Below are 11,321 nucleotides of genomic sequence, written 5' to 3' on the forward strand. Positions count from 1 at the left end.
TTGTTGTTGCACTGACTGATAAGTCGTTAACTACCAGTTAACTACTAAGTTAGTCCACAACCAACTTAGAGGTCAATTGAATCAATGTAGTTGCAGAGGAACGTGTGCAAATTGGGCCCATCGACAATGTACTGCATAGGTAACTTGAACTTATAGAGCACCGATGCTGGGGGGAGGAAAAGAGAAGAGAGGTATTGCTCACTAACACCAACCCGGTTAGAATTCGATCAATCCCCGATTCCCCCGATTGCGCCTTTTCGTCAGTCATTTGCTTTTGTTTTCTGCTTATCGCCTCTCTTTTCCCTTCTTCCTGGTCTTCTTTTTTTTTTTTTTTAGAAAGAAAATTCTTGTTCTTTATCCTATGATTCTCTCCTCCTCCTCCTCTTCTTCTTATTGTACCCCTTCATTCTCCTGGTATCCTCCGCGTACTGGGTGACCTGCGGAGAGAACCCATCATGACTGTGACTACTACTACTACTACTACTACTCGTCCCCGCATAACCGATGCCACTAAAGGTGCTCGCAGTTCCCATTCATTCATTCATTCATTCATTCATTCATTCACTCACTCCTTCAATCCCACCCCTCTCTCATTGAATCCCAATATCCAGCAGATCTGGTAAAAAAGTAAAAACAAAATAAAACCCCATAGCTAACCTCTTCCTCAGTATGGACGACCCTCATTACCAATACCGCATATCTCCCGGGTCTGCTCACCCTGGAGTATTCCCTACGCAGAGTGGGCTCCAAGTATCCGCTGGTAGTGCTTTACACCGACTCCTTCCCAGACGAGGGCCATGCTGCACTCGATGCTCGTGGCATTTGGAAGCGGCGGGTTCCTTATCTACTGCCGTCAGTGCCCAAGGCATATGTCAATGACGTGCGCTTCTACGACTGCTGGAGCAAGCTCACCCCCTTCTCGCTCGTCGAGTATGAGCGAGTGGTGCAACTCGACAGTGACATGCTGGTTCGCCAGAACATGGATGAGCTGATGGATCTCGAATTGGATCCCCCCGCCTTGGCAGGCACCGGCCCACGCGTCTTCGCGGCCAGCCATGCATGTGTCTGCAATCCGCTCCAAAAGCCTCACTATCCGCGGGACTGGTATGCAACGCTGCTGGATCGTCGAGAACTCCCCTGAACTGACGCGAGCTCAGGATCCCGTCCAACTGTGCCTTCACTACGCAGCACGCAAATCCCAAATCCGCCCAGACGGAGGGAGCCCCACCCACTGCCGGTCTGGGGATGCCCAACGGCGGCCTCCAGGTGGTCAACCCGTCGCAGGCCATCTATGATCAAATCATCGCGCAACTAGCCTCCTCGGTCACCTCCGATTACGAGTTTGCCGATCAGTCTCTCCTCTCGGACGTGTTCAGTGGCCGCTGGGTGGCCCTTCCGTATGTGTATAATGCGCTGAAGACCCTCCGGTGGGATGGAGTGCACGACGCCATCTGGCGGGATGATCGGGTCAAGAATGTGCATTACATCCTCAGCCCGAAACCCTGGGACGAGCCGGAGGAGATCCGAAAAGGCCTGGTGCCGCGTTCCAGTCAAGATGCCTCGCATGCCTGGTGGTGGGAGATTACGGAAGAGCGGCTGCAGGAAGAGCGGAGAACGGGGGTGAACGATCAATTTTAGACTCTGGGAAGGTGAGATCGAAAGGACAGGTCAGATTAGGAGAGCGATGCTCTATGAATAAATACCCTTGGAGGCGCCAGTAGCTGAATGAATTGTGGTAGCAGAGAGATCGATTTCAACCGATGGATCTGGTACGTGCGTGGGTGGTTAATAGTCAAGAAGATCACTTACTGCTCCGGACCGAATAGGAAAAGTATTGGGTCGTGAGCCTGAGGCATTCATAAAACTACTTAGTAGTTACTTCCTCCGTACTAACTAACTTAACTTGGTATTTTAACTGTTAGTCATTTATCCTCAATGACATCATTGTAATGCTTTGAATCAAGCTAACCCAAATGGGAATTGAAGTGCGGGCAACCCGCGTTGAGCCTGAGGCGAACTGTCCGTCATGTACTCCGTAGTAAGTATTTGTTACTGTGTAGTTACTGTGTAGTTACTGGTAACCACTAGTGTCAAGTTATTTCTGAAGTAAAAAAGGTCTATCTATTCCTGGTGGACCATAAACTTCCCTCTCACCTCCAAAATTCATCCCAGAACTACTTACCCTTTCCTCCCTGTGGAGCAAGCTGGTGCTCCTCTCTTCCTCTACCTCACTCACTTACTTCCCTACACCCAGAGAACCCCCCCGTATGAAATCATAAAAGGAGAGGCGACTTCGTCCGCTTCATCGCATCCCCTTCCTTCTCTGGCCCACTCAGACAGCCTCACTTTCACCTTTCCCTCTCCCCCCCTTCCCACTCTACCCTACCAGCACTTGACTGCAAAATCTAGACGGTTGTGTTCTATTCATACCAATTGATCCGGTCCACCTCGACGCATCTGGCATATCCCGCGACTGTGAAACCTAGACGGGAGACAGACGGAGAGACTGTGAATCCGCGAGGTATACCCTTATACCTTATAATAAATCACCCGGCCCTGGGATGCGCCAGTCTTTGTCGTCCTCTGGCCCTTCTCTTCTCTCTCAATCTCGCTTCCCCGCAGATATTCCTATCTACTCCCCACTTCACTTGCATCGGGAGTACTTCTACTGAGTCCTACACCTCCCTCTCGAAGTAAATCAACCCGCTCATTACCCTTCCCGTGCAAGCTGCACCCTGCAGTTCAGCTTCAACCCCATCATGAACAGAATGACGACCCCAACCCTGATTAATCTCCCTCCGCCGCCGTCGGATCCGGTGACTCCATCCGAGATGGGACCGTAAGACTGCCCAACCACGTTGACTATTATTTCCTACTCCCTGTCCTGTCCCAGTCTATCCCGATCATACGCTAACATGGCTTTGCGACATGCCTGGCGCAGAGGAACTCCGAACTCCGGCACCACATCGCTCTCAGCCCTCTCCACCACCGCCATCAAGGACGGTCATCAAGGCCAGCCGCACCCCTACGGCCGTCATGCACATCATTCCCCATCTGCATCCAACACCTCGACCAGCACTCTTGAAGCGGAACGGGCCGATCGCATTTCACGGCTGGCCGGTTTAGAACGAGTGGCTACGGCCCGGGCGGGTGGCACATCCCAACCCAGTGGCCTCGTGCCCACCCCCCACCCCCCCGGGTACTTTGAAAGCGGGCCAGGGATCAAAGAGCGCAGTACGGTGGGCAGTGCCAGTGCCACGGGCAGTGTGGGGGCTCGCACGACCTGGGCCAGCGGCAGTGATGCGTTCGATGCGGACAAGATGAGTGAGTACCCGGAAGACGGCACATCGAGTGTGGGCAACTTCAGTGATGAAGGCGATGCCAGTTTGGTCGCTTTTGGAGAGGGCGCCAGCACGATCAGTGGACCCGTCTCGAATCCGCTGGTGAATCGGAACTCGTCAGGAGGCCGGCCAGGCTCATTCGGTAGCCCTGGGCTGGCGCGCGTCAATCCCATGGTGGCGGCGCAGCACTCGGGCGGCGACACGGCTATACTGCGAGCCACGGCCTCTCCTACCGGATCGGTCACTCCTGAGCCTACCCAGGATGCCCGGATGATGGATGGAATGACCTATGATTCGAATGTGGTTGATACGACCGTGAGGACCCCTCGCCTGGCCACCCCGGCGGATGGTGGCAATCCCCACCGGGAGATCTAATTTGTTTGGAAGAACAACATGCAATTGAGAAGTTCGACCGGCGAATATATTCTGATTCTGCTTGTTTTTTTTACTGATCCTGATCTCTGCTCTGTTTCTGATTATTTCCCCCATCTTTGCGTAGGAACGTTTGTTATCAACAATTGGGGTGATTCGGGGAGGAAATTGTAAATGGATGGATGGATGTATGGGATTTTTGCTTAACGACCAGTCAGTCCAGCTTGAAAAACAAATAATGCATGTAACATAAATATGACTGTCTGTTTGTTTTGATTTGCTAAGGCTGGCTGTCATCAGCATTGCAGCAAAGAACATCGAAGCCACAGCATTGAAGCAATAGAAGCAAAGACGTAAAATTGGGTCTGGAACCTCTTTGGGGCAAAAAAGTGGGCATTTTGGGGCGTTCCAAAAACAACTTAGAAATTCAGGAAAAGCTCCCGCCAAACTAAATTTCCGCGTGGGTTCCTCAGGCTCTGCAACTTCCGCCTGTCTTTCTGTCTCTGTCTCTTGTCTCTCTTTGGCTGTGTTTCTTTTCTCCCTGTCTTGACGGAGACTCACTCTTCGCCTCTTTCTTTTCCTCCCCACCTACTCGTCCTCTTCTTCTATTCTCTCTCTCTCTCTCCTCCTCCTCCTCCCCTCCTCTCCTCTCCTCCACCCCCCACTCCTACTTTTACTCCCCTACTCGTTCACCCTCCTCTCTTCTTCTTTCCGTCTCCTGTCTCTTAGTCCTAATTCAGTCTTCCTTGTCCATCGTCATCAGCTGGCATTGACTTGTCAAGCACAAGGAAAACACTGTGGGACTTTATCCACAACTGCAAGACCAACAACACTACTTACAACCTCCCCTTCCAATTGCCCAAGCTCTGTCCGCTCCAATTCACACGGTCTTTGTGTGTGTGTGTGTGCCTGCCGACGCGCGTGCCTGTTATTTCTCCAATTACCTCACAGTTCAAACGTCCTCGTCCCGGCTTTGTTCACCTTGCCGCTACTGCAGCAGTAACACGTTCTCGGACTGCGAATCACATCGAATTCTTACCTTTCGCCGCCATCGCTTCAATCTGTTACACACAGTTGCGGGCATCTGCTTGCTTCACACCTTGGACTCGAAGATTGTAAGATTCTTTGAACTGCCCGTACGACTTCCGGCGCGCGTCTTCCGCTAGCTTCGCGAATTTACGATCCCGTGTGTCGTTCGAGATAACACATCGTTGAAAATGGCAGCCCCTACACAGTTGGCTTGTAGGTCTTTCCCGCTCTAGTCTCATCTCTCCCAATCCTCTGCATGACGACATAGTCGCACACTGCCAAATCTCCGATCAAGGACTTCGACCGCGACGCTAATCAATCCACAGACCGTACGGTTAAGGGAGTTGGCATCTTGGATGCGGCCCCAGTCTATGCACCTTTGTCTGGATTTGAGAAGTATGTACCATCACCCGGGCCAATAGGCACGGTCCGTTCGCCACAAACACTTGCTGACGGTGTCTCTTAGACCCGAGGGAAACCTGCGTTGCAGCGCCTACTCCCCTTGTGGTCGCTATTTCGCCTGGGCCTCTCCCGAGAAGTATGTGAATCCTTTCTATGCGAAGACCAAAGCACCGCAATATTGACCCAACCTCAGGGTGACAATCGTTGATCCGTCCGTCGGACATGTCGTCTCCACTATTGTTGCGGAGAATGTGTTTGAGCTGGGGTTCTCTCCGCTTGGAACCTATTTGATCACCTGGCAGCGTCCGACCAAGGATGAGAAGGGTGATGCTGTCAAGAACCTGAAGGTCTGGCAGGTCGTGTCTAGCGGTGATGAGAATGTAGTTGTGGGCAGCTTCGTCCAGAAGTCGCAGACGGGCTGGAACCTTCAGTACACCTCCGATGAGCGTCATTGCGCGCGCGTCGTCACCAATGAGGTCCAGTTCTACCAGAGCGAGAACCTCTCCCAGGTCTGGAACAAGCTGCGAGTGGAGGGAGTGACTGATTTCTCCCTTTCTCCCGGCAAGAACGCCTCCATTGCTGTCTTCATTCCGGAGCGCAAGGTATGCGGAACTCAGCCCTCCTGCCACGAAGTCATACTTATATCTTGCTTTTAGGGTCAACCTGCCGCCGTCAAGGTGTTCTTGGTGCCTCAGTTTGGAGCGCCTGTCTCGCAGAAGACTTTCTTCAAGGGTGACAAGGTTCAGCTGAAGTGGAACGAGCAGGGCACGACTTTGATTGTGTTGGCCCAGACAGATGTTGACCGGTCGGGCAAGAGCTATTACGGCGAGACCACCCTGTACCTGCTCAGTGCTGGAGGTGGCTTCGACTCCCGTGTGGATCTCGGTAAGTGACTGGTTCATGCAGGACCCATGGAAAACCGGTGTGCTGATCTCCGCTGCAACAGACAAGGAAGGTCCTATTCACGACGTGACCTGGTCCCCCAACTCCAAGGAGTTTGGTGTGGTTTATGGTTACATGCCGGCAAAGACCACCATTTTCAACTTCCGTGGTGTCCCCAAGCACAGCTTCCCGCTCGGCCCTCGCAACACCATTCAATTCTCTCCTCATGGTCGCTTCGTCCTCGTGGCCGGCTTCGGTAACCTTGCGGGTCAGATGGATATTTACGACATGGACAAGAACTACCACAAAATCGCCACCGTGGAGGCCTCCAACTCGAGTGTCTGCGACTGGTCTCCTGACGGTCAGTTCATCCTCACCGCCACGACCAGCCCACGTCTGCGTGTGGACAATGGACTGCGTATCTGGCACGTAAGCGGCGCTTTGATGTACAATGAGGACATGACCGAGCTGTACGATGTGGTGTGGCGTCCCCAGTCACTTGAGCAGCACCCCCTTGGCGACCCGTTCAACCCTCTGCCGACTCCTCATCCCTCTGCGGTGGCCTACCTCAGCACTAAGAAGGCTCCTGTTAAGCCCGCAGGTGCCTATCGCCCCCCCGGTGCTCGTGGCCAGCTAACCCCTCTTGCTTTCAAGCGTGAAGATCAGGGTGGTGCGGCGTATATCCGGGATGGCGCGCCCACTGGCGGCGTGGTGAACGGCTTCGGACGCTCCCGCCGACGTGAGGTGCCTGGTGCCGAACCTGCCGAGGAGTTTCTGCCTCCGGGAGCCGCTCCTGGAGGCGGCGTGGCTCTGCCTCCTGGCGTTGAGCAGCCCGAGAAACTGTCCAAATCGGCCGCCCGCAACAAGAAGAAGCGGGAGGCCAAGAAACAGAAGGACGAGCAAGGCGATGGTGAGCAGGCTGCTGGCCAGTCCACCCGTAGCCCCGATCGTCGCGGCGACAAGGCGCATGAGCGCAACCGATCTAAGGGCCAGAACAATGAGCGCAAAAACCACCAGCAGGCCAATGGAACCGCTACCAAGGCCCATGCCCACGCCAAAGCCAATGACAACGCTGCGGCGGAGGCTGCTCTGGATGCTAGTGGAGCACCCACTGCGCAGGACAAAAAGATCCGTGGACTTCTGAAGAAGATCCGGGCGATCGACGAGCTGAAAATGCGCCTTGCCGGTGGGGAGAAGTTGGAGGATACGCAGATGAAGAAGATCCAGACCGAGGAGGCGGTGCGCAAGGAGTTGGATTCGCTGGGCTACAGTGGTTAAGCTGGGATGGTGTATTGTGCCGTCTGGTTGTACATATGCCTCCTGGGGCCTTGTGGCTCTTTTCTTCCTGCTAGATGCTGCGGAAGCATATTCACAGACACAGATCTGGTGTTTTATCTCTGGTGCTATTTGCATCGGTTGGAATTGACTACGGATCTCAAGCATCGTACCTTTCTATGGGGTCTATATATTTTGTTAATATAGATTTTGCTGCACAGAGAAAGAATTAAAAATAAAACATGTGCTTCAAAGACTATCGATAATCTTCTAACCGTGTTTCAGACTCATCGATAAATGGACTTGGCTGGGTGGGAATGTTGTGCACGCATCTGTGACTATTGATGAATGCAGGATTCTTTAGTAAACCTCTCTTGATAAAAGCAAGCAGTGAATAAACTGAATGACCCGACCTACAGACGGCACGCACTCCGTCATTCGTCGAAGATGGACTTCCTACCCTCCTCATGTCTGTACTAGTATGTGCTTTGGACTCGGTAGCCTGTCAACTGACTAGTTGCCAGGATATAGTAATTTTGAACCCGACTGCCTAACTTATCAGTGAGTCCTGCTTTGACCTCTTTCCTGCACAGCGGAGAGACCATGCCATTTAGAAAATTGCAAACGATCAGCTAAGGGGTAGTACGAAGGATAATCACTACAGGCCACGGGTCGTTCAGAAAGGATCTCTACTACTGCTACTACTACTACTACTACTACTACTCCTACTATTACTATGACCACACACAACCATATCAAATGAACGGATATGTCCCCATCACCACGTCTCCCACCCCAACCCCACTGCCCGACCCAATCCAAATCCAGCCATGACCTTTCCCCTTCCACGACTGCTATCGATGTGGATGTTGTCTTCACCAAAAGTGGCATGAAAGCAGGATGAAACATCCTGCGTTAACAGCCCCTGCTGGATCTAAGCCCGATCCACGGGGGCCCGGAAGCCAAACCTAACACTCTCTCCGGGTGGGAAATCAGTGTCAGCACAGGATCAACCTCCGCGGACCGGACCGGGAAGAACGATGATCGATATCAGTCATGGTGAAAAAAAAGGGAAAGAGAAATGGGGTGCGGAGACGGCCGCACTCTTTTGGCTCAGCAGAATCGAGGAGGGGGATGGTCATCGTGGCCTCGTCGGGGAGACGAGAACCTGACCTGGTGGGTTAGGAGACGGGGGGTTTCCATTCAAATGGAAACCCCCGATGGATGGGTTGTTGATGTACCGCGTCAGATACAGAGCTTATCCCTCTGGTTTTCTCCGGAGGAGAAAAGAGAGGGATTTCAAGGTATTGATCTCGCCTTGCGCTCCACCTTGCAGTGCGGAATTCTTGGGGGGGGTGTCTACGAGAGAAGGGAGGGCGAGATGTGTGGGTAAAGGTGGACCACAAAAGGGGAAAGCGAGAAGAAAAAGATATGAACAAGCCCCGAGAAAAATACAGATGTAAGTATTGGGTATCTTGGTCATCCTATCTGCTTGACACATTTCACAGGATGAGAATGGCGCTGTCCGGATTCCGACTCCGGGCCAGAGGTGCTTCCGAGGGAGTCACAGACAATGTATGCTTCGTTGGCTTCCAATGCAGCCGACTCAGATGAATTGTTTCATCTTCTTTTCAAGCAAAGTTGCGAAGTCGCTTAATGGGGCTGCCCATGCCGATCGACCGTTTGGCGCTCGCCATGCCGCTCAAAACTCGGTCCATCCCGTCCACGTCCAGTTCACCTTGACGTAGACGTTGCTGGTCGGTCTCAAAGGTGGCCGTGGGCCTTGCCACAGACATCGCCCCGACTGGCATATGCTCGGGCTCAACCAGTCTAGGCGAAAGAATCATGACGCGATGCTCCGCCGTGAGAATCAAGTCGAATGGCTGCTGGTCAGCGCCGCGGGTTCGGCTCGGATTCACTGGAAGATGGCCAATCCCTTTCAGGCGCTCGCCCATCAGGCTGACGTCCTGAAGGGTGGACACCCGGCAGCGGTTGGAAGAATCGAACGTGCCACTGGCCTTGATCGCGTTGCGCCACAAAGACAACAGACTAGGAATGACGGCGGCCTGGTTGCCGTGTCGTAGCAGAACAGCCTCATCCGGCATGGGGTCCTTCCACGCATTCGTTTGATACACCGAAATGCCTCCAGACAGTGAAGAGCTGGTGATGCCGGTCGAGCCACCCTTCAACAACGTGTCCTCTCGTAGACGTTTGGTCGCGGGTGTGAGAGGCGCGAATTTAGGCCGATGCTCGAAGGAACCTCCACCAGTCTCTGCGTGATGAGCGCTAGGAAGTGGGCTCAGAAGGCGACCGCTGACGGAGAAATTGGTCATAGAGCCGCCGGTTACACCCTGTATACTGGATTGACGCTGAAGCGGTCCCTTGATATTTCCTGGGCCGGCTCCTTCAATGTCCCACACCCCCCACTCTCCGTCTGACATCAAGACCATAATGGCTCGTCCTCCAAGTACCCATTCAGCGCTAATTACAGTCTTACGCTGCGCAGGTCCCGAAACGCTCTGCTCGAACCCCGGATAAAGACTGATAAGCCAGTTTCCTTCTGTCTGGGATGTCTCCAGGTCGGTCTGCATGCCGGAGGACCTGCGAGAGGCTCTCGCTTGCTTGGTAGCGAAACATGAGTACACTTTGATACAGCCGCTGTGAAAAGCGACGAGCAGTGTGGAATGACGTGGGGCGGGGTATCCCGATGGGTTGAACGAGATGTTCGTGGCCGGGGCCGGGAGATATCGTCGCTTAGTCTCAATCGCATCGCCGCAGAGCTGATGCCCTTCTGCAATTGGGATCCGGTGAACCAGTAGCAGCCCCGCCGACTCTGCGGAATGAGTTGCGACAAGCATGTCCCACCGTCCAGAAGCAGACTGCTGGCTGCGGGACAAATTCGGCTCCTTTTTCTCGGTCTCCTGGTACGTGAACGTGACGCTGACACCACGGGGGAGCTCTTGGTGAGATACCCCACCACTAATATCGATGGTCTGAAAGTTGATCTTGGTTTGGCTAGGATGAGGGGGGGTCAAAGGTATGGTCACCACTCGCGTAGAGTAGTCTGCACAGACGGCAGCAACCACAACGAGCTCCTTGAGAGTAGGAGGGAATGGGTCAAGCGATGAGCGAGCTGTCTCGGGTAGAATGTGTGGTACCGCCAGATGAAGAACCCTGCTTCCCAGGGGGATGTCGACCTGGCGTAGTATGCTTTCGTAAGGATAAGCGGGATCGACCTCTGGCTCTTCTTGCTCGAATTGGACTTTGGGTTCTTCTTTGGAGACCGACGACTGAAGCTCTGCAACGCTCTCGTCGTCGGAATCAATGATCATGATAGCATCATCGCTGGGAGGTGGAGCGGTCTTTTGCGCCTTGTCGGCTTGAGCAGCAGGAGCTTCCTCAGTAGCGAAGGGCTTGCCTCCTCGCCAAACCACCCTCAAACCCGTTTCATAACCGTAGACAATGATTGATGAGCCGTTGGGGGCAAGAAGAGGGTATCCGGCTGCCGTATGGACACGGTGAGGGAGTTGGTAGCTAGAGAGCAGAGCAACCATGGTCAATACAGACCTTGCTTCCCGGCAGAAATCCCAAACTCACCTCAGTTGTAGGCCGTCATCGTCCCTGGGCCTGACCAGAGGCTTCAAGGGAAATGATGACATCGTCAGAATGTGTCTGCGGTGTTTTGAGGTGATGAAGGCGGAAAGCGAAGATAGTGAGTTGAATGATTGGGAAGCTTGTAAGAAGAGCTGATTTGTACGAATCTGCTGGATCTCTAGTCCAGGAGACTAGCAACCACCATTCCCAAGTCTTACAGATAGCAGTAGTGAGGGAAAGAATTCATACGAGGAAGAAAGGGAGTTGATTGCGAGGAGGCGACAAGAAAGGAGAAGAAGAAGAAGAGGAGGGAAAAGACGGAGGAATGCAGAATTGAGAGTAGAAGAAGAGGTTGTTTTTGTCGGGGGAGGCGGAGGTCAACCTTCGGTCCCGCCGCCGCGTCCAGCGCGTCCCTCCTCCATCTCT

The 11,321-nt window shown here is 53.4% G+C and overlaps 5 protein-coding genes across 5 annotated transcripts; 3 read left to right on the forward strand and 2 right to left on the reverse strand.

Annotated features, from left to right (window-relative positions):
* Nucleotides 1-322: 322 nt before the first annotated feature.
* BP01DRAFT_423882 (glycosyltransferase family 8 protein) lies at nucleotides 323-1,852 on the forward strand. The gene is made up of 3 exons (XM_025579651.1): nucleotides 323-516; nucleotides 669-1,104; nucleotides 1,158-1,852. The coding sequence occupies exons 1-3, from the start codon at nucleotides 456-458 to the stop codon at nucleotides 1,636-1,638; spliced, it is 978 nt and encodes a 325-aa protein (XP_025430981.1). The 5' UTR covers nucleotides 323-455; the 3' UTR covers nucleotides 1,639-1,852.
* Nucleotides 1,853-2,915: 1,063 nt separating this feature from the next.
* BP01DRAFT_383211 (uncharacterized protein) lies at nucleotides 2,916-3,716 on the forward strand (the record flags this gene model as incomplete). The annotated part of the gene is made up of 1 exon (XM_025577405.1): nucleotides 2,916-3,716. One exon carries the CDS (start codon nucleotides 2,916-2,918, stop codon nucleotides 3,714-3,716), a length of 801 nt encoding a protein of 266 aa, XP_025430982.1.
* A 1,214-nt stretch (nucleotides 3,717-4,930) lies between these two features.
* Nucleotides 4,931-7,304, forward strand: BP01DRAFT_383212 (translation initiation factor 2A; the record flags this gene model as incomplete). Its single annotated transcript, XM_025577406.1, has 6 exons — nucleotides 4,931-4,955; nucleotides 5,069-5,138; nucleotides 5,209-5,280; nucleotides 5,338-5,746; nucleotides 5,801-6,029; nucleotides 6,091-7,304. 6 exons carry the CDS (start codon nucleotides 4,931-4,933, stop codon nucleotides 7,302-7,304), a joined length of 2,019 nt encoding a protein of 672 aa, XP_025430983.1.
* A 516-nt stretch (nucleotides 7,305-7,820) lies between these two features.
* Nucleotides 7,821-8,471, reverse strand: BP01DRAFT_63725 (uncharacterized protein). Its single transcript, XM_025579988.1, has one exon. The coding sequence runs from the start codon at nucleotides 8,208-8,210 to the stop codon at nucleotides 7,860-7,862; it is 351 nt and encodes a 116-aa protein (XP_025430984.1). The 5' UTR covers nucleotides 8,211-8,471; the 3' UTR covers nucleotides 7,821-7,859.
* A 289-nt stretch (nucleotides 8,472-8,760) lies between these two features.
* Nucleotides 8,761-11,214, reverse strand: BP01DRAFT_320436 (uncharacterized protein). The gene is made up of 2 exons (XM_025572695.1): nucleotides 10,899-11,214; nucleotides 8,761-10,835 (listed from the first exon to the last, which is right to left on the reverse strand). Exons 1-2 carry the CDS (start codon nucleotides 10,958-10,960, stop codon nucleotides 8,933-8,935), a joined length of 1,965 nt encoding a protein of 654 aa, XP_025430985.1. The 5' UTR covers nucleotides 10,961-11,214; the 3' UTR covers nucleotides 8,761-8,932.
* Between the last annotated feature and the right edge of the window lie 107 nt (nucleotides 11,215-11,321).

This window comes from Aspergillus saccharolyticus (assembly GCF_003184585.1).
Source record: "Aspergillus saccharolyticus JOP 1030-1 unplaced genomic scaffold BP01scaffold_17, whole genome shotgun sequence".
Classification (NCBI taxonomy): Eukaryota; Fungi; Ascomycota; class Eurotiomycetes; order Eurotiales; family Aspergillaceae; genus Aspergillus; species Aspergillus saccharolyticus.

Excerpts from the sequence above, each read along its gene's own strand:
- BP01DRAFT_423882 (XM_025579651.1), top strand. The coding sequence starts at position 456 with ATGACTGTGACTACTACTACTACTACTACTACTCGTCCCCGCATAACC. Across the intron at positions 517-668 it reads CATAACCGATGCCACTAAAG|TATGGACGACCCTCATTACC; the intron begins GTGCTCGCAGTT and ends CCTCTTCCTCAG. Across the intron at positions 1,105-1,157 it reads CCTCACTATCCGCGGGACTG|GATCCCGTCCAACTGTGCCT; the intron begins GTATGCAACGCT and ends ACGCGAGCTCAG.
- BP01DRAFT_63725 (XM_025579988.1), bottom strand. The coding sequence starts at position 8,210 with ATGTTTCATCCTGCTTTCATGCCACTTTTGGTGAAGACAACATCCACA.
- BP01DRAFT_320436 (XM_025572695.1), bottom strand. The coding sequence starts at position 10,960 with ATGTCATCATTTCCCTTGAAGCCTCTGGTCAGGCCCAGGGACGATGAC. Across the intron at positions 10,836-10,898 it reads GATGACGGCCTACAACTGAG|CTACCAACTCCCTCACCGTG; the intron begins GTGAGTTTGGGA and ends TCTGCTCTCTAG.